Source organism: Barbatula barbatula, assembly GCF_947034865.1.
Source record: "Barbatula barbatula genome assembly, chromosome: 4".
Classification (NCBI taxonomy): domain Eukaryota; kingdom Metazoa; phylum Chordata; class Actinopteri; order Cypriniformes; family Nemacheilidae; genus Barbatula; species Barbatula barbatula.
The window spans coordinates 2,532,464-2,557,134 of NC_136768.1; the positions used below are offsets into that span (position 1 = coordinate 2,532,464).

Sequence of the window (24,671 nt, forward strand, 5' to 3'; positions counted from 1 at the left end):
AAGACAGACACGTGCGATAATGTAGAGAGACAAGGTTCTGCTTTTAGTTTACCCGGTCTCGTTTTGCAGATGGATTCGGGTGCTCTCGTAAATCCGAGGTGAGCTGGTGAAAGGGTCGATTTGAGCCGCAGACAGATAGATAGGCAGCACTATTTTTGGCTTCCTTTCTGGGACCCTCTGGGCCACTTGTGCTTGAGAACATTGACCGATGTCCAGTGCGGCCGGGCAGCGAGCATAACAGAGCTCGAGAGCGGATAGAGGCCGACACACAGGAGCCGGACCAGGTCGGGAAGGTGTAATAGACAGAAGAGGTATCTGAATGATGGACTGGAGAAGTCAAGATGCGACTCAAAATATGAATCTGAAAAAGATTGCGTCGTAGAATTTCGTTCATGTCATTGTATTTCATTGAAACCTGTTAAATGAATGGTTAAGGGGTCAACTGGTGTCTGCTTTTGAAAAACATTGGAAATAAAAAGTAAAAAACTGCCCCTACCACGGCAATGTCTCAAGGGGTTCATTGCTTTTATAAAGCACTAATAAAAAACACCAGTGTTAAAATGATTTATTTATAAATGTAGTCATTTATAATAATTATAGACATGGATATTTTGATTTCGAAAGACATGTTTTATGACCTTGCTACTGAGATCTATAGGCTTTGACTATTCTTGCAGCTATAGCATTTTACATATACTAAATCGACTAGTGTATTTTTTCAAGTATCTGTACTTTATCAAAGTGTTTTACTATGAATCACTACATTACAAAGCATATACCTGTACTTTGACCCCACTACGTTTCATACACATTTTTGCATTTTCAAGTATATAAAAAATCGGATACTTTCTTTAGAAGTATTGGAGTCAAAGTAATAAAGTACCGTCCTAGATTTTATATATACACAAGAAGTAAAGGTAAACAGAACACATATTTTTTATGTAAATGAGTACAAATGTATGCTTTATAATGTAGCAAAAGATAAAACACTTTGATCAAATACAGACGTACTCTCTTATATCACAGCTGTCTATTTAGCACCAGATCTAAGCGGAAAGTCACAACTAGCTCATTTTAAAATACAACCTGACCTTTATTCGGTGTAAATCAAACATCGATCTTTGTAAAAACAGCGCTGGAAGTGTACTGCCGTTCCACTGATATTTTTCCCCATGATACTCAGGACTTCTAAAGTTTGTGACTTATGACTCATTGTACATCATCAAGGTTATAAGGAGCGGTGTGATACGCTTGCAGGTACATTTCGACTTCTGCAGTAAGAAATAAACAACAGCTGTTAGTGAGCGTGTATTACAGAAGGTGCGATCGTTTGCAGATACATCCCCACAGCTGAAGTCTCACACTAACAGCGCCGGGCTGAAAAACGTGGGAGTAAAGACATTCAAGGTGCGATCACAGCTCAACTCCTGACCTGAATTTCAATCTTCATTTGACATACAACCACTTCATGCCGCACAGCGATTGGTTACTGTTACCTGAAGTGCAAAAGTTTATCGGACGTGACAGGTATTTGCAAAGTGAGCTAGACGGGAAAGCATTTTAAGCTGTAAAAAAGCCCTAGTAGTAACATCTGTAACTTCAAGAAACTTAATTTCAGACTAAATGTAAAATGGTGCAGCTGCCATCGCCCACACATCACTTTCACGTTTGGTTGGCATCTTCAAGGTCATAACGGAAACCATTTATCATTTCAGCATCTCATGTTGATTCGATTTACATCCGCATCTTGAGACCGCACCAAGTAAACGTGCGAAATCCAGCAGGAACGTCAACATTGTAATGCGACCTCAGTTTGGACCCGTGGCACCTCCTTGGCCTTGTCAAAAGCAATTAAAACAAGCATCTGACGCCTTTGACGCGGGTCACGGTTGTCTCGTGATAAATCTCGTGTTACCCGCAAACAAGATTCTCAAAACAGGTCTCCAACAAGCCACGGGTTTGTTACCATCGGACCTACCGGTTCCTGTTTTAGAATTTTGAACCGCTGACATAAAGAGAATTTTTCTAACTGTAGATTGTACCTTGAGATCGTAGCCTCTGAAATAGAGCTGAATATACCGAACATGCGTTTGTGTTTGCTTCTACTCCTTTCTATGCTATGATGAATCTGTAGAAATGTTTTACATCATTTGAGGCACTAAAATGAAGCGCAGTTGCGGCTTTATGATGCAAACGAAATATCGAATGAGTCACTTTTTCATTCAAGAGGATCATTTGCTCTACAGCTGAGGGACGTTTCTAACAGAGACGTTCACGCTGCTTCTCCCGAGGAACGCTAGAGGATGTTTAAACACATGAATATTCAGAGACGTTCTGATGTACGCAGATAAACAATACTAATGCTTCACAGCAGGAACCAGACGCTGGCGAGAGGAGGAGAAGTTCGGCTGAATGTGAGATGATCTGATCAGAGATTGCTCACACGCTGCGTATCCACGCTGCACGCAGAAACAACCGGGACTGTCACGCTGTTACAGTCGCTCTGTTCGATGAGAAATGTATGAGATAAACAGGATTCTAGTACTAATGTCTCAGGCAAACAAACTGAAAGAATGTCGCGTTGATGCGATCTGCACAAAAACAAACAGAAACAACGAATAATTGGTCGAAAAATATAAAAGCTCCCTATGGTGTCATTTTGGCTATTTAACTTCTACACCAAATCCTTCCGTTACAGACAGACAGAATTGGGCAAGACTAAGGCACAAGGGATTCAACCAAAATTAAGTTATGATTGTTGTGTTAAATCCTTGAAAACATATAGGGCTGTCAAAATATCGTATTTACGTAATGCGCTCTGTTGAGCCGTTTGTCCGCTAAGGGCTCCTGTAGAAACAACATGGCGAATTTCATGCAAGCGGACCCGCGGTGTATGTGAATAGAAATAACTGAAAACATAACGCATCATTATATTAGGGCTTTATACACCTTTGAAGTCATACTTATGTATATGATAATGCATTTTTTTCTATATCTCAAAATACACATTGGACCTAAAATGTGGTGGTCGCCAAAGTAGTTAAATATCGTGCGTTTGGTCCACAGCGACATTTTTCTCTCGGCCCATTTCTATTAGCATCAAACAGATGTGAGCATCACCGGGCAAAGAAGCGTCCACGAGAGTGCCGTGCCAGGACATGACAGAGGTGATGAGCGCTTAAGCACCTGCCTCCATCATTCACTGCCGAGTCAAATTCCACAACACGCAATCGACATAACCTTACAAGTTTTGCAATGAAAAAAAAGAAGATCTATTATTCTGTGGGAGACATTCAGCCATTTGCACGCGGCACGTGTTCACTGTCAACAAGCATTCAAGGTGAACGCTGTAGATTGTCCACAAACACACCAGCCAAAAGCGACAGCCCACCCAAAAATCCTTCACATGTCCTTTCAATCTTGTATGACTTTCTTTCTTTCTTCTGTAAAACACAAAAGAAGATATTTTGAATAATGTTGTGAACCAAACAACACTAATCCCTATTGACTTCAATGGAAACCAAACTACACAAACTTTTCTCACAGTCATCCGTATCCTCGCCTCCCCATCGGCCTACTGCAGGGCACGTGGGTTATGGGATGTGATACAGCGTGGACAATCCCAGACGTTGCCTTTCATTTGCCTGCCAACAAACATCCTCATGTCATTAGTATCCATTGTGCACTGGGAGTTTCTTTATGTGACGCTGCTTATTGTTGCGTGACAGATTCGCCTGAGTGTATTATATTGGTCTCCAAGCATGGTGAGGCCGGCAGCCTCAATGTGACAGACTACATTATACCTCGTTGTCTGAGGGAACAACACACCAGAAAAGCTGCTTTTCTATTACCACACACAATGGCTGGTTGTGTAATACCTGCACGGTGAGTTTATAAGCCCTATTAGAGAAAGAGAGACGGTGAAAGAGAGAGAGAGAGAGAGAGAGACAGATAGCGCAACTAATCATCCTGAACGAGACTACGATAATGACTCCTTTCCACTTCCTGTTTGGCCATGCATCACATGAAACAGGATTGACTGAACGGACAATTCGATAACAGGAAAAGCTTCCTCCTTAATATAACTGCACATCTTAAGCCTATAATAAATGATATGGAGGACAAAAATGAAGTGTCATTTCCTCATTAGAGATATATTGAGGGACAATACGGACGTTAAGGAGGAAATCTCGGCGTGCGGTCGATAGAATGAGGGTCTAATTAACATTTGTAATGCCTGATTTTATCGGAAACCCCTATGCCTGGGATCCTGACCTCTGGAAATCGGTGAACGACGCACAGGCTCATCTGTTAAGACAGAAGGCCGGGGCGGCACAGTGTGGAGTTAATCAGATCAATGCGGCTGCATGCTGAGAGAGTGAATTCAGAACCATGCGTCTTCACATTCAGACCGTCAACCAGTTCCTATTCTCTCACAGACACCCAGAAGGGCTTTTTATTGCATGTAAATCAAGGAGGTACAATACGCTGGAAAAAGGGATTTACAGCTGCAATTCCTAACTTGCATCTCTATCGCCACCACTGTTCAAAATATGAAATTGCATGTTTCGTATTTTTCATACTTCTCTTCTCGTCTTGTTATTTTACCATAAATCTGACACAAGATTGGTTTTGAACGCTGATTTGAAATTAGATTTTTAACAAAAAAAGTTACCAATTGTAGCCTCGAAGATTATATTACATTTCAAATGATAGTATAATGATCAACTTTATTTCGGCGGTCAACCGATATGGATTTTAAAATGGTTGATGCGATTTTAAAAAAGTACCGTGGCCGATTCGAAGCCCTTATTACACAAATGCAATTAAAGTAAATGCAAAATTGGTAATACTAAACAAACGCTGGTTTGAAATGTAGCTGGTTAGTAAAATGTAGCTTAACCTTAAAACAGACTTGAAAATGTGCACACGTGACATCACGTTAATCTTGTGCTGCTAAGTATTAATAAAATATACAGGAATTTAAATGCATTGTAAGTACTTGCCATACAATATTTATGATGATTAAAAATCATAATTTAAAATACGGCCCACTATATCGGCCACAGCAGCACATTGTTCAATCGCTACTTTATTTACATGCATGTCTATTTTTGTAGTATAATCTATGATGCACATAAACAATACAAGAACCAAACTGGACCCGATTGTTATAAGCTCGAAAATGATGATTTGAAATAGATCTGAATGCTTTATACTTTTAGAGTGCTGCTATTCATTATACGCATTATACTTTACGTAAACAGTCATTATAACTGATTCATTCATAATCAAAACACTTAATTTGCCAACATCATATTAAAAGACCACAATGGACCGATGCAAAACTCCAGTCCAAGCTGTTTCACACAACGGCTGAAGTAAAAACGCTCACGGCCCTCCTACAAAATTCAAAACAAACGCCTTGAGCAATATTTAAAACTGCCAAGGTCCACATCTCAGATGGGTTGACCATCTGCGTGATCTCTGCTACCTAAGTGCTTTTAAATTCAGACAAGCTGTTTGTGTTGTTAATGTTTTCCTGGGCGTACTGTATCAAGGTAATGTTGTTTACCAGGAAATCCGGCGAAGGGTTTGAGTGGAAGAAATCACAGAATGTTCTCTAGATGCAGCGTTTGAAGAAGCCGTCCTTTTCCTCAAGCCACTTCTGATAAAAGCCAACAGATCAGCAGAGTAGGGCTTTGGCCTGCCGATGCCATGGCAACCGTCTCTCGACGAGGAAACAGGCCCCGGGCATGGCTGAAAGAAGTGAGAGAGTTCTCTGGTTAGAGTTTAACTACATCAATTCACTTCACGCGTAAAAATCAGAAAACATGACAAAATCCAAATAAGATCCAAGCGGTGCCTCTTGAGTCGAACTCAACGAAAGGCCGGAATAATGATTTTCATTTTTGTCTTTTTTAAAGCCTGAAAAAAGTTCAGTTGATGAGAAAACTAGAATCAGCTTAGTTGTCATATATGGAGTAAATTACTCGGCCGGATCAATCAAAATGTCTCTGATCTCTGTATTTTATTCCAACGCCTTAATGTAATGTAATACCTGCACAAAGGGTCGCTGAATAAATGTTTTTGGTGAGAAGAATCAAAAGATTCGAATCACCGGTTTAAATCGAATAATATATTGCATCAGTTCCTCATGAAAAAGCCCATTTGAACCCAGCGTGGAGTAAATATCTCAAAGTGCACAGTTGGAGGTGGTCAGCAGGACTGATCTCGGGCAGCTGGTGCCTGGCAGGGATCTGTGGTGGGAGACGTGATGCCAGTTTCCTCCCCACAGGAACACAGATGGACAGAGAGAGTGACCTGACACACACACCAAACTTACCGTTAGATATTTGTTAAAACTAGACTGGCCTTAGCAAGATGCTCACGTGTTAAAACAACAATTCAGTAGGTAAAAGAGTTACCATATAGACTCTTATAGGATGCTTGACCCACTGGTTTCCACTGGCTTGACAGTCAGACGGAAATCGACACATCACTGTCATTAACAAAGACTCTTAGTTTTAATAATATATGTGACCCTGGACGAAAGTACCAGTCTTAGGTGGCCAAAAAAAGATTGTATGGTTCAAAATGATCAGAAAATCATTAGGATATTAAGATCTTGTTTCATGAAGATATTTTGTAATACCGTAAATACATGTAAACTTTATTTTCGTGAGTAATATGCTACGCCAAGGACTTCATTTGGACAACTTTAAGGTCGGTTTCTCAATATTTAGATTATTTTTTGCACTCTCAGATTCCAGATTTTCGAATAGTTATATCTCAACCAAATATTGTCCAGTCCATCAATGGAAAGCTCATTTATTAAGCTTTAAGATGATTTATACATCTCAATTTAGAAAAAAATGATATTTTAAAACCCAACTTTAGCATATTTAGTCACTTTGCTGATGCATTTTTCTCAGCAGATATATCAGTGAAAATGTCCATAAAAACGTCGCTGCTGTCTGGAAGAAAGTACTGAGAGATAAAGGAAAACTTCTGTATTAAAAAAGATCTGCCACTGTTATTAATAAAATATGAATGAAAGGCCTCATTTCATATAATCAGTAAAACATGTGGAATGTCTGTAATGGCTGTTTTTCTTGAGAGGGTTTTGAAGAAATATGAAAGTCTGTTCTGGAGTGCTTAAAGTCACTGTGAAACATTAGTTGATTGACTTATTTTCCGTATGGTGGCGTGCATCGTTGAAAGATCATAACTGTATTTAGGACATCGATCCACAAAAACATCCGAATGCAATAAAATCCAATGTTGGTCCCAAAGTGCATATTTACATAAATAAAAGACGTATTCTCAGTTGTTTACACAATTTATTTACATTATTGGAGAAAACTTGAAAACCAGACTCAACGGCCATACTTGCAACGCATACCTGTACAAGTCCAAGTTCTATCGACGTGAAGGGGAAATGAGTTAGCTTTAAAATATCTCTCTCTATGGTCACAATAAAAATACATTTTTGACCAAAGATTCATTCTGATACCAACTTCAGCACTGCGCATGCGCAAGTACCTCACAACCATGGCACTTTTTGTTAACATCCGAACTTCTTGTTAATGTATATAGTCTTTGGTGTCCTTTGTGTTTATTAAGCTGGACAAAATGAATTCAAGTTTAAATAAAAAAATGAACAAAATCTCTGATTATGGAAGAAATGAGGAATTAATACATAGAAAATACTACAAATACAAGTTGATTGTAAAATAGGCCTACGATATAATTATTGTAAACCCTTTCATGACCAAAATATTTTTTATTTATGCATTTATAGATTTTATTGATATTCATACTGCAATGTTTATTTTCAATAATTCTCCATGTTAAGCCACCAGTCAACATCAATAGGTTTGCTCAAAGAGCCCTTAAACCAGCCTACGCTTGCTTATCTGGACAAATGAATGATGTTGAATGATTATTTATTTATATAGGACAAACGGTCGATGCTTATATTAAAAAGAAGACTCTGCTGTATTCAGGAGACCGTAAAGACCTTGCAGAGAAATAAAGAAAAGGCCAGTGATGTTCTGGTACAAAAGCAGTCACCGTTGTCTGGACACGTTCATGGATAAAAACCTCATGATAAGAGGAAAAACAAGGATGGTGACCAAAGGGAAAGATGGCCACACAACATGGGCTTACATGAGCAGAAAATCAATATCAATAATTGGTGTAGGTGGCCCTCAGAGGTGCACATAAACCCAGAAAAATAAATGAAATCACAGTATATTCGACACGGCCTTCAGGCTGGGATAACACGTGCATTTGAGCTGAAGATCTTGGGGATGTGCAGGTGACAGTCTCCCTAAAATTAAACATTTAAATGTATTCAACATAAATAAAATGGTTTATTTTTAGGATAATTCATTTAGTTCAATGTTAAATGAATTACAGATTAATATGCATATCAACCCATCTAAAGTCTCAGTATCGAAATGCATCTTTTTTCTCGTTTCCATTATTTATTAATGGTGAATCTCATTTGATGCTTATTAATTATTATTTATTGTAATTATTTAATGTTTTAAATCATAATTCAAGGCACCGCAGCACATTTACAATGTTACAATGCAAAAAAAACTTTCTTAAATTGTAACATTGAATCTAATAAATAAATGTGTAAATTATGAAAATGACACAAATGCTCCTTTGTCATTTATTTTTTCACATACACATTTTTATGCATTGCATTATGGGATACACGCAACATACTGTATCACACAATGCACACGTTCTATACCGCCTCAAATTTTCATATGGCATGCATGCTGAAGAGTTTCACATCATGCCAAGCGACAGGCCATGGGAAGCACGTTCACAAATCTCCTTCAAGTAAATGGCTGGCAACGGGAAGCATCGTGCTGCTGGATAAGAGAGACACAGATAAGATAAGAATATACAATGAACGTCTCCAATACATTTGTAAATCTGAAGTATAGCAGAAAGGAGAGATGACACCGTCGACACAGACAAAACCGCTGCGGTGAGAGTAAGATTTCCGTGTACAGACCCTCTGCGCCAACAGTGGGGGAGGAAACAAAATGAGACTCGCTAAAGATTCTGCCGTTGAAATAGCATAATCATATCGCAGTGTGATGGTGGAGGACACGCTGCGAGGAGTCAGGGTCACTGACAAGTGCACACATGCAGTAACAGTTGCCTGCGTGGAGCCCAGGGCGAATTCATCTACTCCCGCCAACCTTTCACGTTCACTACCCACCACCACCCACCGGCAGCAGTAAAAGAGCAGTGAAAGATCAACAGTTAGCAGGGCAAAAACACCAACTGCTACATTGGACTCCATGGTGAAGAGATGACGGCATCAAAAATATCATCATAATATTAATAATGTTAGAAGACAAATTGAAAAGGTTATAAACAAGATAACGCTTATCAAAGAAGAACAGAGAAAGCTCTTTTTACATTTATCCCAGAGAGAGTTTGGGCGTACAGAACACAAGTAGACCTTTTTAACCTCCTTCTGTCGTAATTTCACAATCGATCACACTATAGTGTGCTCTCTCTTAAAACGGGTGCGTTACAGTCACGTTTCCATTGATGGAAAGTCCTGATCATTCAAGTGCTTCACGGCCTGGTCAGCAGATTCATTCGTCCTTTTGGTCCCTCTGGTGCCTGTCAAATCATGATCCAACTGTTGTGTTTACATAAAAGACGCTGGACATGAAGCCAATGTCTGTTTAATGTATAGTGCAGGTCTCATCCCTTTTGATTTCAAGCCTATCCACAATATATTAGGAAGCCCCCAAATCATAATGTCTCCCTGACTAAATGTTGCAGTGCATGGCTTAATGTAGTCAGCTGTAGTAAAACGATGCTAAAACTACAAAATTATTTTTTATCGGCTAAATAATTATCAAATGTGAGTGCAAAAATAAAACATTTATAATCTTTAACTATTCATATATTTGAAGGGCCCAATTTATAATTTCTACCTTAAGATTCTTAATCTTGGCATAGTGGTAAAAATAACTAAACTAAGGAATGAATAGAATTTATATTGAAATATAAATGTTTATAAATCCTTTTCAGTTTTGAGTGCAAAATGAGACCGTTTCTCATGAACCCACCTGTCATTGTGGACTATTTTTTAGTGAGGTCATCGCAGTGCATTCTGGGATTGCTTTCACATCGAAGATTACATGTAATGCTGCCTTAGATTTTGGGCAAGATGACATTTTGTTAAATCACTTTTGAAGCGCATCCAAACTTATAGGCTCAAAATAAAATAAAGGTTAAACAAAGGACTACTAAAGGCTCCTAAAAAGCTCTCGTCATATATAGTATATATATATTTACAAAATATTAAAAGAAATGGTTGTTTTAAGAATGGTTCTTAAATTGAGTCACTGTGAAGCAAGTAAAGTTCAGTACCTTCTGTAAAAACTTTCATGTAAAATGATGAATAAACCACTTCTGTATTTAATACAATTTCTATTAAGTTAAGTTGACCGTTCCTTTCTGCATCCATCATTAATCATCAATGAAGTACGGTTTGGAGAGCACATTTCAAATCAAGCAGTCTCACGCAAGAACTTTCAGGAGATATGCTGGCCAATATCAAACCCGCGTTTGATGTGCAGAAATCCCCTCGCGATACGTGGGGATATAGCCTTTTTTTGAGTTCATAATGCAAAAAATATGATCCAAAAGGAGGAAAAGATAAAGGTGGATAAAGCCGACAGGCACATCCCAATAAGCCGAAAGCATAATAGCAGGGATGGAGGAAATCAAGGGTATGAAACAGAAAATCTATTATCCATAAGCTATTTGAAATTTCGATGAAACTCATTCCCGACGGAGCCGACAGAAACTGTGTGTTCTTCCAGCTCTGCCAAGTCAGAAAAACAACCAGAGTTTCTTAAAAAACTTTGAGATTGTGTTATGCAGAGCACAACCCAGGTAAGGCAACATGAAGACCCCCAGCTCTTAACCGTGCCCATAAATTTACACTTCTCGAGGTGTTTAGCATCTAAATGAGTGGAACAGCGGTTCAGTCTGGGCAACGGTTCACAAAATTCTTCAAGGAATCTTTTCAAACGCCAAAACAGCAAAGGCCCGAGTATCAGCATTTGCCCAAAAGCCCTTGATGTGTTAAGACGTTCCTGAAGCATTCGAGACATCCCAATTACAGCCATGCTTACAACTACACGATTATCTTTCAACCAAATTGCACATTTTCTCAGAGAAAACCGTGGCACCTCGGAACAAACTTGCCACGGCGGCGAGGCTTCTTCAAACGTCCCGACACAGCAAGATGACATTACGTTTGCAAATACAGGTCTGAACGGAGACAAACTCATGAATAATGCAAGACGCTCGCTGCAACCTGATAGAATAACAATAAGCTTTCTACTTTTCTGGAGTTACGATCCTTATTACAGGTCCGTTGGGCTGTCAAGGAGCTTAACCTCTGAAGAACACACACTTACTGTACATATATTCACTCTTATTTACTTTTCAACACTTCTTGCTTTGTTAAATTGGTTTTATATTCAGCCTGTTAACTTATATGCATATTATTTGGTTGCATGTAAACACACATTAACCTTTAAAGAAAAACGCAATGAACTGTCGCATCAAAGTGTGCTTGTTGGAAACGTTTATTAGACAGGGAGTCATTAGAATGTAAATGTGTTAGATGTTCTCTTGACCTCTTTTTCTCTTCGCTCACAAAAAACATAAATATTTGACATTTATCATCTGAATAATTTGCTGTTCGAACATTCAAAGCTGAAAAATTGTTATAGCTACACATCTTTTGTTAAAAACACTGTATGTACAATAGACAAGATATCGTATTTGGCATAGTTACAACAATCGTGCTAATTTACAGTTTTCTCAAGTACTGATTTATATGAAAGTCAACAACAAATCTCAGAAAATGCGACTGTAGAAAGGTGAAGATAAAAATCAAGTTAATTTGAGAGTCAGTATGAAATATAAAACAGACATTGTACTGAGTCAGCTGATCACATATCCCACAATCCCGCTGACCGCTTGGTCTCAATCCACATACATTCACCGTGATTTTATTTTATGGACAGTACAAAATATTCAACTTGGCAACCGAAAAACCCCACAAACATTCATGCACGCTTCTCATCTGACCCCACAGTGCATGCACACTGACGTCTACAAAAGCATTTTTGCTTGTTTAGTCGTACATAAAAATACTTAATAGTATTTCATATTTGTACTTTATTTTACAGACCCGCCCCTATATGTCTGAGATATTACCTGTGCTTCTTACTGGTAACTGAAATGCCCATAATGCCCACAGGCAGATAAAGTACCTTTCATATCAAGCTTTTACAGGGCTATACCCAGTCTTTCAGAAAACCAGCAGCAATACGGTAACAGTCCCGTAAAGTGCTTTACAAGTCTTTACAGTGGACATCTAACACTCCTAATAGAGCACTTTCCGGCTAAGGGCATCCGTTTCCTCACAGCCCACCCGTTCCTTTGGCACAAAACTTGGCAGAACAAAAATCCATCTTTACGCTGTGGGCATGTGCTCTACGTGCGGAAACCCTTGTTGGGAATCATTCTGATCGCCTACGCTGTTTCTAAACATTCAGTTCCTCGAACTCCAAAGAAACAATCCATGTTTTATGGCAAGGAGATGCCTGTATGGACCCGCCCACAGATGGGCGAAGATCCGCTTCAATGGCATCTCGCATTAGTCAACACAAAGATGGCAGATTACTGATTTGCCTAAGCCATGAGACACCTCTCATTTTCAGTCTTTTAAAAGCAGCAAACTTTCGAAATCCAGAAAATATTACCCTGGGACAATATTCAGTGCTTACATTAACAATGAGAACTTCTAGCACCTTTCGGCTATATGAACAGTACTAAGTACTCGTAATCGTGCATTTCGTATTGATAAAAAGACTGTTTTAAATTCTTAAGGCAAACATGTCTTGCATCAACCACTTTAAATACATATTAGCAGTGATAAAACTACCCAAAATTTGAGAAAATACTACGGTACGAAGTTCTGGTTAAGAGTTGATTAAGGGGTTTCCTTGAAGCAATTTGGACCAAAAAAAGTGCATAAAAATGCATGTCTAATATATAACAGAAGTAATCCAGTTATTTTTTACTAATCTGGGAGTTTGAAATTCACAGAGGTTAAATGTGCAAATGGTTTGACTTTGCATTCGAATGCACGGTTACAGCTGCGAGATTTTTCTGGGAATGGGTCTTGGTTTGGGAAAGTGGTCCGGTCGCCGCGGCTCAATCTCTGGCTTTCGAAACAGGTGGGGTTTGGGAGGAACCGGCGGCGCGTCGATGCTGGGGAGAATTGACAGGCCAGGGGGAAGAGGCACCGGTCTTCGGGAATTGTTTCTTTCATGGATGCTATATGGAGGAGGGGTCTTGTTTTCCCGTCGAATCAGCTCGTCGGAGCCGCTGGAGGTGGAGTTTGGGAGGGCGTGGTCCCCCAGCGTGTTCTCTGTAGCGGAGGCTTCGGATACACTGCAGCGACTAAGGGAGGAAATACCGCTGCTGTAACTTCCGGACAGCGCTGGAGAATTAGACACAAACCCTGTAGACTGGCCCTCCGTGGGTGACGGGGTGAAAGGAGGCACCAAGATCTGCAAACACAAGACGTGCAAAATAAACAGCGAGACAGAAAATAGGAGATATTCTCCTATTATTTGCAGGAACTCATAATGAGGAAATGCTCAACAGAAGCAACTTTCCGCCTCACAGAGCTAATGTGTGCGCTGAAAGGCCAAAGTATAATATCGTGCAATTTTGGATCTATTCTTGTGAGGCGAAACTGTCTCTTTTCATTATGAAAATAGTTTCTAAGCAATTATATCCGCAACTAAGACTGCAGCTGTTTCGAAGACTTCATTTAACTGAATAAAGCTATTTAGTGTGACGGCCCTCTTGAGAAAACTTCACACTAAAACATTTCAGCTAGGATAAATCAGCTATATACTGTACAGTAATTTAGAAACAGAATTCACACATATGGGAACAGAGATTCTTTATGACAGCCGATACGTTTTTTTTTTGTCGTGCCATCCTCTGAGGAGGGTAAAAGCTAAAAAACATATTTCATAGGGTTGAATCATGGGAAATGAAACACACGTTTCTTTATAAGCATGGGAGTTTCTTTATTACAATTTTTTTGGTTAACCAGCTTCACCAAAAACACATAAAATACCATTAAGAGACCATTTTAACCTGTTTGAATAAAAGCTGTAACTTGCAAATGACCGTGGTATAAGCGGCATAATGCACATATATAGCTGGTTCTCGGCCTCCGCGTCAAGCATTGAAACCCCTTAAACACACGGCTAGCTGTAGGTTACCCCTTACAATAAACTTGTATTCTTTGTTCTGAAAAAATATAAAGCATATTTTCTGTCATTTCGACCCGTTTCTCCAGTTTTCATAATAAGAAAGAATAGAAACAATATGAAATCTGGGAGAAATATTGTTAGTAGTTCACAGAATGAAACTAAAATTATAATTCTACTTATGAACAGTCAAATAATTTTGAAATGGTCTCTTCATTTTTACAGCGGGTGTATGTTTTCATGATGGATAAGTGGTTGGGTCTGGAGCTCTGCTCATTCATGACACAGTGTCCTAACCAAATGCGACACCGCGTCACGTGATAAAAGGTATCTTTTCAATGTTAATCTGAGGTTTTCTTCATTTGATTACATATGTTTCGATTATGAAATGATAGCATAGCGTCCGGTGGGGCATCACTGAAGTCATGAGAACAGGAAACATCATTCTGCATGTGTACTCTTCAGCTGCAGCGTGAGAGGGGCACGGACAGAGAAACACTTTTATGACCGGCTGTGTTTTGGGATTGATTGTCGCGTCCAACGCCTTTTCCGCGTTCGCTATGGGCAAACAAATTTGCGTATCGCAGGAATCTCATCGCATCGCGTTTGTTTAGGATGCGGTGTGAGCCAGACGCACTGGAAACCTGCCACAAAACATGTGCGGATATACAAACACGGCCTGTATCTCACTAATCCTGAGCCCAGTTGGATTGTCTAAAGCCTGACCCGGTTGAGACGCCCTGGACCGAGACCCCAGACAATCACAAAAACAGAGGTAAACAAATCAAAGGTCAATCCACACAAACAAGAGAAAGGTCAAACCTTTTGAGGTGAACGAGAGGACATCACAGGGGACTGTGATCTGGTGGTCCTGGCAGGAGATCCTATGAAAGGACACAAGACGACAATCTCCATCATTTGATACAGAGGCTCGGGACGGTAAACACAGCCACGGCTCTCAAAGAACTGAGACACTTTGCCAGAGTCTTGCGTGCTCCTAAAAGAGTTCACCAGATAATTCTTCTTTTACAGGACACAAAAGGACATTACCTGGAAGATGATATTTAATAACAGACTATAAAATAATCATTGAATAATGACTTAAAATGTTGATCTTTTGTTTCTCATACATGGGGATTGTATGGCTTCAGAAGGTACTGTTTGTACAAGTATAGTTTTTAAAAGACTTTTATTATGTAGACATTCTTCAAAATATATAATTTTGATAAAAAAATGGCTAATTTGCATATTCGTGTCTCTGTGTATACTTAATGAAGCCGAGGTTTCAAGGCAGTAAAATTATAAAATATTACATTGAAATCAAAGGAAATAAAGTTTATTATGTCATTTTTGATGGTCCAAGATTAGTTTTAAAGGGAAAAGAAATCATCCACAGGGGGACTTTAAAGTTAAGAAGCATCAACAGTGCAGTTTTAGTTTGGAGTTTAATGACTCATGCAGATTACAGTACAGGCAGGAACGCTGAGAAAACATGTCAAGCAGGATTAAAACCTTGGAGAAGCTCGCTGCATGATTTTTTTCACAGTACACAAAAGCCGAGAATCTACAACAGGCGTCCCTCATGACACTGAGGAACTTGGAAGTTAAGACGAGAGAGAAGCCGGGGAAAACAGACTTTAGAGAGAAGACTAGAGGATTTGATAGTTAAAGGTTTGTGTCGGCCTGAAGGATCTGTCGGAGCAGATTTCACGTTTACCTGTGTAAGGTGGTCTGGGAGGGACGGGGGGACACTTTCCGTTAAAGTCAGAGAGCGACGTGTCAAGACTCCAGCTACTGGGTGCCGGTTTGACCACTTTCACACAAAAAAAACATGCATTTCAGTCAAATCCAGTTTAAAACATCATGTCTGGCGGGGTTCACACGTTACTACTCGGTTTTCCTAGAGGACCTTATTATGTAAACTGTTATTTTACCAGGCAGACATCTATTAAAGAAATCCGTTCAATACAGAAAAAGTATTTGATTTTTGTAAAAAGTCAACAAATCTGTGTATTTTATAACATTTTAAATAAGGCCGTCAAATAAAACCACGAATAAAATCTCTGAGAGTTAACATGAGCTTGTTTGTTTTTTACGCTCAAAGCTTTCACAAAAACAGGAGCGGCAGGTTGTCGGACAGCATCAGATCTTGCGAGCCGACCGCGAGACCCTGGTCTCCTCGGACCGCCCTCTTCACAGCAGGTGCAAGGCTCCGTGTGAGAGCCCTGAAGATTCATGCGCTCGTGTGAACAGATGAAGCACTCACCTTTGTCAGGGGTGGAGATGTTGGGGTCACTGCGTGGCAAAGAGGAATCGCCCGCCGGGTGAGGAACAGCCCTCTGTAAAAGAAGTTTACATTTTAAAATCATATATTTGCATTTATTTACAGAAAATGAAAACTGGAGAATACAATTCTGCACCCACCGGTGTAGGATCCAGAGGGTTTGGATACACAGCGCTGCAGGGTCTGTCTCGTGGCGACAGGCAGTTATCTCTGGAATGCTTGTGTTTATCTGACAGCTGCGGCGAACCTGTAAAAGGTGAAAAGGTGTGAGCAAGCGTGTCATATCAGTAACAAACCGAAGCAGATGCTCTCGCGTCCACGAGGACTCAAATCTTGCCCTCATTTCTTTCCTAACCAGCCGGTACATGAAATGCGGTGCCCTTATCGCCACTCCCACCCGCTGGGGTGAGAATTGTGTCAGACATGGATTTCACAGGGCGAGATAGACTCCCGGGTGCGGGGAGCGGTCTGGGCCTGTTGAGAGAGCTAATACACTCCCACCCTTGTCGTCCGGCACAGAACATGAGCAGTGACGCACTTCTGTTCCCAGCGATAGCCATCGGCAGACCCGAGTTCTTCAAGTAGCGTTTAATGCCATCTGTAACTCTCAGTAAGTGTCTGTCTGTGCTTTATGGCGGTTGCTGTGGATGCGGGAAGGGCTGCCAAGGGTAAAGTATAAGATTACATAAATGTCTCCATACATATTCCCGCTTTTATGATCTGTGTCCGCGAGTAAACTGATCACGGGCTGAACGGAGAGAGATAAGAGGCCGATGAAGAGCGGAGGAGACAGATGTATATCAGGACACTACTAATATGTAAGCTTTAGTACAATGGCATTAAATGGACCATAGTCCACTTACAATATATCTTGAGGATAATGTAGCCATTTCCACTAGAAAGACACTTTATACAAGAATCCCAACATTTATATATATATATAAATATACTGTACATGGCACGCACACATATGAACACTATGGCTGTCAAACCATTGATCTGTCTGTGCACTGTGCATAATAATTTAGGAGTTATTTATTTACACACATTAACGCACAAACATATATAAAAAAACATACAAATTAATAAAAAGATCTCTCTCTCTCTATATATATATATATATAATATAATTGTCTATACAGTAGTTAATTTAATTTCATTCCTAAATATATATACATGTATGTGTATGGGTTAATACATATTTAATATGCAAAGTGATCAGACATATATTATGTAAACACAAACTTTTATTCTGCGTGCGAATAATCACAGTTATTTGTTAGACAGACCTAATGAGCAAAGACTTTTATTTTAGAGTCGATTGATCTCAATGAATCGGTTTGACAGCCCTAAATACATGATAAAATTATAATATGTGTACAACTAAAGAAAATACACATATACATCTGGGATGGCATCAGTGTGCGTAAAGTACAAGAGAATTTATTTCTTATTTCTGTGAACGTCGCTAAATTGTAAGCACTCTCATGTGTCCGTAGCGTAGCGTAAAAGCATAATCCAGCGTTGGGGTAGGTCTACGTACGGCACATATTATTTCAATAGAGCCACATAATAAAAAATAAACCGTTTTAGTAGCTCATCTCTCCTCACCTCTGGTGCTGGACGGAGCCGAGCTGGTCACATTGGGAGAGGCCGAGTGATTGGAACTGAGGCTTGAGGTAGATGGACTGGGCTGTAAAAAGGCGTAAAACAAGAGAAATTAGTTTTCCGTACTTCAGTGACGGTGGCGTTGTAGAGGTGAGGTTACAGAATAATCATCTGCTTTGGAATAAAAGAGAGGTTAAATCATCTGTCTATCCAATCCACAATTCACACCTACGAATCCGATTCTCACGACTGGAGAAAAGACACAGAGACACGGCAAGATTAAGTGGGAATTTGAAAGAGAGAGATGAAACGGGAGAGAGGCAATTAAAAGGGAAAGAGAAGCAGAGAGAAGAAATGGGGAAAAGGAGATTAAAAGAAGATATGAGCGAGATGGAGTATAGATAAAAGAAATCAGGTTTAGTAGCTGGTGTCAGGCTCTTTGTGTGTGTGTGTGTGTGTGTGTGTGTGTGCTCACCTGCATGTTGAAGACTTCATCTGAGCTCTCAGACTGGCCCGTGATGTTGCTCACTTCATTAGACGCCTGTGATGACAGCGAGGATGAAGAGTAGCGATTGGCTGCCGGGTAGCTGAGAGGACTAAACGCACAAACAACGCAATTACAAAGACATAATGTTTTCACAAGCGTGTGATGTCAAACTGTGGGTTGCTTCGGTGATTGCTCAACCAATCAGATGGCTGAAAGAGATGTTCACCTGTGTCGCGCCACCACGCGAGCCCCTCCCTCTGGATTCATGATGTTGGGTGCGGAGTTTCTCCCGCCACGAGGACTTCCGTTGGTGAAGTGAATCGGGCTGGCACGCATGTACACCGGGAATTCCTTCAGAGCATAGAAATAACAAAGATTCAATTCGAGTTGATTTACAGGTATATTGCGATGTTTTGTAAGAACGAAAGAAATCACTGAATGTTTAGAATACATACGAAGAATACGATAGAAACACGGTGTCATGTATTTTAAACTAGACAACGGGACATGTAGTGCGTAAAAATATTGAAAACTGAATTATTCAAGGGCGTTGAAAACAGAAAAGGACGTCATCGCTCGATTCAGACCGATCACAGCGCTTCACGTGTTTACCTGTATGCCAAGGCTGGATTTCATGAGGTGAAACTGATCCACCAGTTTTTTGTGCAGGGGTCTCATGTCCTGAGGCACGAATTTCTCATGCACGGTCAAACCAAACTCAAGTATATGAGCCTACAAATAATAACAAATATTATTTGTAATGTGCCTTTCTTATAAACAAAGCGCTACAGCATAATACAACATGAAAATAACAATAAGACAACAAAACCTATAACACATCGCTACTGTCCTTCTGAAACCTACATATTTTCGGATTAAATTGTTTTGCCACAAATCATTATTATCAGTCATCCTTTATGTTTGTCACACTAGGTTTTGCAAATACTTAACAAATAAAATGTATTAAAAAGTGCAAAATTTCAACATAATGAGGTGTCAGAAGGACATGGATGCTATGATAAATAAAAACCAATGATCATAATGACAAATACAGAACTTTACTAACAAGATGTGGTATATAGCCTTATTTTCACACCCCAATGATTTACACTAACTGTGCATATAGTTATATTTGACTACGCTTTATGACCACATAAATTCAACATGGCTGACAAAGTGGGGATACACCGATAACCTCTATCCTCTGTCGCAATGGACAGATATGTTACTCTCAAAATAGTGAGACTTAAAACCTGTGAGTGATCGTATTCTTATTGTGAAGAAACAGATGTTTTCTTTTGAAATGTAGTAATATATGTTTGAGAGACAAATTGCGGGCCAAAAGACCACAAAAACAAAGCAATATGGGTCGAGATTAATATCACAACAACTTGAAAACGGCTCGCTTCATAATTTAATGATCAGCAACACTACATTTTTCCCACCAGCCTTCAGGAGATCTCTTTCATTCTTGTAACTGGCTTATATCCATGGTTACCGTCTAGACAATAGCTTCACATTGCCGGCACTGGAGAGTTCCTGGTTACTAAACAGCACTGGCGTATGGCGAGGAAGCGAGAGCTACAGAATCTGGTCTCTTGAAATAACAGCGTCTGAACCTCAGATGCTGGAGGAGAACCAGCCGTAAATGATGCATGAAATGTTCTTTTGATAAAGAAGTGATCGGTTTTCTTGAGACAGACCTGCTCGAACATGAGTTCGCGGAGACGGCCGATCTTGTCTCCGTCTTCTGGGTGATTCACGATGTAGTCCTTGGCGAAAAACGCCTGAAACACAAGAAATACGCATAAGATTTTACACAAGACAGCATGCATAGTTATAGAGTGAAAAAGAAGACTTTTGCGGTTTATCAATTACAAAAGAATCGATCGAACGTTTATTTCTCGTTTGTTCAGTATGAATAAGTGAAGGACAGAGAACAGACGGCGTATCTGTCTCCGAATCTCATTCAAGGACACTGGATGAGCTAACACACTTCAGAGGTTCCTTTGTGCAGATTTTCCGCATTTGACCTTTACACATCAGCCTGAACTGAAATGTGGTCGTTTGCCGTCCCTGCAGAAAACTAAACGCATGGTCTCACTTTAACAATTTACAGTCACTTGGCAAACGATGTGAGCGAGCGATAGTGTTGTAGTACTCGAGAACCGGTCTTGGCCTCGAGACCAATTTTTGATGTTCTCTCTATTTTGGCAAGTCCCAAAAATATCTGCACTTTTGTGCAATTCTGAGCAACACGCTTGGAACGCATGGTTCTGTTATTATGACTTCTTGGTGTGGATCGTTTAGATAGATTTTAGGAGTGCTGGTTTTGGTCTCAGCCCATTAAAGTCTCGGTCTTGTGTCAAGCCCATCTGGTCTTGGTGGTCTCGACTTCAACATTAATATGCACAGAGTTCAACATTAAGCAAACGTGAGGCAGCAGCCAATGGAAAAGCGGACAGTGAAGGTCACATGGTCCACCCCAGTGGAATGCAATGAACCTAAATTTTCAGCTTTTCAGACTTAAACTCGTGTTGGAAAGGTTCAAAATAAACATCTTGAGAAGGTGCAGCCTGTCAGTTAACGCATCGTATATTTTCAGAAATAATCGTACAGCTGCATCCGTCTTTTATAAATGTTATCAAACGAAAGACTCCGGGGATATTTGAAGGGTGCGATACCATCCTGTAAGAACTCAAGATTAACATGAGATATGCAGAAACTGTCTGAGTTACGGTCCCACGTAGACAGACAAACATGCAATGTCATCGATAGTGACTCCTAAAAAATGGAGATACGAGAATTCAGTCTGACAGTGACGAAATGAGTGCGATATACAAATGAGATAAATAACATATCATTTCCAAAAAAGGTTAATATTAATGCCGACAGCGTCATGTTTGGGTTTCAAATGCACCCGCTGCCGTACACCCTCCTAACCACGGCGAGTTCACAGGGGGCGGTGTTTCAAAAATATCTCTTTCGAAAACCAAAGTGTATATTCAGAAACACAGCTCGCATGGGCGCCGCATTTCTATCGTCTCCTGTTGATATCTTCTTTTAAGACTGTAAAGGTAAATACTGCAGTCGCACTAAAGCGAGGTTGCTATGCAACAAGCTTTCATACCGACTGGAAAACACTGTTGATTCAACCCGAGGAGAATATGACTCCTTTGACAAATTATAGATTTTCTCAGGTTTTCGCAGGAGGAATGAACCTTCCTTCCGTGTTATTCTTTCTTCAGTTTTTCAGAAGGCGAGGGATCGACTATGTAAGCAAGTTGTAGTCAAACTAGTCCTCTACGGACGCGTTAAACGTGTGGTATCACAGAATACCTTTCATGCCTTTTTTGGCAGTGAACGGAGCTGTCAGGGGGTTGGAAAACCTTGAAATTGACAGCGTATATGTTTATAAAACACGAGGTATGGATCTATAAGGACGTATGTAACATTCAAATACATGCGTGCGCTTAAAGGAACAGTTCAACCAAAAATTCTGTCTTCATTTACTCAACCTCGAGCTGTTGCAATTCTGTATAAATGTCTTTGTTCTGGTGATCCCCAATGATGATATTTCGAAGAATGTAGGAAACCAAACTGTTGCGGGGCACTGTTGACTAACATTGTAATTTTTCCTACTATGGTAGTCAATGGTGGCCAAGAACAGTTTGGATACAAGCATTCTTACAAATATCTTAAGTTGTGTCCAAGTGAACGAAGAAATTGATACAGATTTGGATCAACTCGAGGGTGAATGAAGACAGAATAGTTTATTTTGTGTGAACTGTCCCTTTAAGAATACTACTAACCTCTTGATAGCGAGCGAGACCTCCGTTGACGGCGGCGTCGATGACTCCATTCAGGCACATGGTGAGAGGATTGATGTTCTGCATTTGCCGTGTTTGGCACTGCGTGATCAACGTCCGCAACTGCAAGTTCTTGTTTTCTATCACCTCAATGGCGTTTTCCAGCGGACTCACCTCCACCTGGACCACAAACACAAAGTTTTCCTGAAGAAGGAGAATCTTTTAAGACAAAAGCATAATGGGGTGGTTTTGAAGGTACTCACCAGTTCTTTCCGCTCCACTTCAAACCATCGCGAGATACCCGGAAGACTCTGAACGAGCGTTAGCGTCGTCCTCTCTACCCACAAGCTCTGAAATCCAAAAGCAAACTCTCGTTTACATACATCAGGTCCAAAAAATCCCATAAGAGCCAGCATAAAACATTTCATCCACAGTTTAAACATGGAAGCGCTGCTCCACATATTAAATTTCACATTTATAAATTAATTTCCTTTCCACGCCGAGTGCGGAATGACCCTTGCCACCGCATGTATAGTGAGGAGAATCTGCGAGAACTACGGTTGTGTGATTACGATATTCAAAACCACCTCAGTCCAATATAATCGTATCATCTGGATACTGTCTCAAGCGAAGTTTACCTCCAAATGAGATTTCAGACATTATTACCAGGCGGTAAGTGGACCGGGGTGGTGAGGACCCCCAGTGTCTCTCCAAATGCAATATCGGGCAGGCTAAACAGTTTATTTCAAACACGGCGGGCCGGAGGAAATCTAACCCCCGCGGTGGATCGGATCCGTGCCGAGGCTGTGATTGTCTGGGCTGGAAATATTGAGTGAGAGGGGAAGGGAAATGATATTTGGAATGAGCCGGTCTCTCAGCCCTTAAAACTTTAATTAGCCTTTCCGGGCCGAGGGTGTGAATAATGCAGCATGTGAGAGTACACCTGAGCTCCATGCACACACGCTGAGAGTGAAGGAATGAATACATGAGAGGAGCCGAAGATGGGAATCAAAGTCTGGAGGTTGTTGGCTCACCTTGAACTCGTTCTCTTTATCCTTGGTGCCTTTGTGAAACGGCCGGTCGTAGCGATACCTCCAGATGTGGTTGACTTTATAGAAGCTCTTGATGTTATCGTGGACGCCGTCGCGCTGCAGGACGTCCTGGCTGTCGGGGATTGGTGACACAGCGTAGATCTGAAGGTCTGATGAAGGGATGTTAAGGAGCACCCAAGACGTGATTTCAAACGTTAACAAACGCAACAAAAAAGTCGATTATTGTTCGAATTAAAAAATTCTAATAAATGATTTATTTATAATACATTTATAATAAAAAAATTCAGACGTACAATAAATATTTTATCTTGGATGTTGATGTAAAAAAGTCAAAATAATTCAATAAGTAATAATAAAAATAATTACTTAATATGTTGAAATTTCTTAAATAAACACTTGCTAGTATATAATGACTTAATAAAAAGTACTTTCCCCTTAAAAAGAAATAGCACACCACCCCTCGAGGAGGCTCATGGTTGGAGATATCACTCATGTCCTTACTGCATGTGTGAGAATTGATTTGCTTTCACATACAGTCATGCAACCTGTCATCTCCATAACCCTCAACTTCAACACAGCCGGGGTTAAGACGAGGCCATTCCAAACAAGCACAAATCCAGACCCTTTGCGGCATCTAAAAATCGATGGCCTTCTTCCCGAATGCATTCCAGGCGCAGATACGACAGGTCGCAGGACAGCGTTTGTTCAATTGATGAGACATGTGCCCAGAGGCCAGACGCTCAGCGAATATGCAACGTACTCTTCAGCACAATTAAAGCAGACAGAGCCAGTCAAACTGCATGAGCGCAGCGTTTTGTTATCCGAGCCAGATATTAATCACTGCTCGTCCTGGACGTCTGCCCCGCTCCATTCATATTTATGCAGAGATGAGCCTTGCATTTGTAGGGAACAAGATGTTGGATATTTAAACATCGGCGCGTTATGATTTCTGAATCATATATCAATAGCAACATTTTTGAAATAATCGAAAGTTTCTCGATAGCGGGACGGCTCAACGTGTCAAAGTACATGACGGTGTACTTAAATGTTCATTCGAAATGTAAA

At 40.3% G+C, this 24,671-nt stretch overlaps 1 protein-coding gene across 1 annotated transcript in view; it reads right to left on the minus strand.

The window, feature by feature from the left end:
* Window positions 1-11,617: 11,617 nt before the first annotated feature.
* The window catches only part of dock4b (dedicator of cytokinesis 4b), a 56,821-nt gene continuing 43,767 nt past the window's right edge, over window positions 11,618-24,671 (minus strand). Inside the window, exons 40-52 of the mRNA XM_079455012.1 lie at window positions 23,589-23,755; window positions 22,818-22,904; window positions 22,558-22,734; window positions 20,449-20,532; window positions 19,358-19,477; window positions 18,972-19,096; window positions 18,734-18,854; window positions 18,262-18,343; window positions 16,791-16,897; window positions 16,633-16,705; window positions 16,084-16,179; window positions 15,189-15,250; window positions 11,618-13,649 (exon numbers count right to left, since the gene is read on the minus strand). Of these exons, the coding sequence (XP_079311138.1) occupies window positions 13,227-13,649; window positions 15,189-15,250; window positions 16,084-16,179; window positions 16,633-16,705; window positions 16,791-16,897; window positions 18,262-18,343; window positions 18,734-18,854; window positions 18,972-19,096; window positions 19,358-19,477; window positions 20,449-20,532; window positions 22,558-22,734; window positions 22,818-22,904; window positions 23,589-23,755 (1,724 nt within the window). The 3' untranslated portion in view covers window positions 11,618-13,226. The remainder of the gene's footprint in view (window positions 13,650-15,188; window positions 15,251-16,083; window positions 16,180-16,632; window positions 16,706-16,790; window positions 16,898-18,261; window positions 18,344-18,733; window positions 18,855-18,971; window positions 19,097-19,357; window positions 19,478-20,448; window positions 20,533-22,557; window positions 22,735-22,817; window positions 22,905-23,588; window positions 23,756-24,671) is intronic.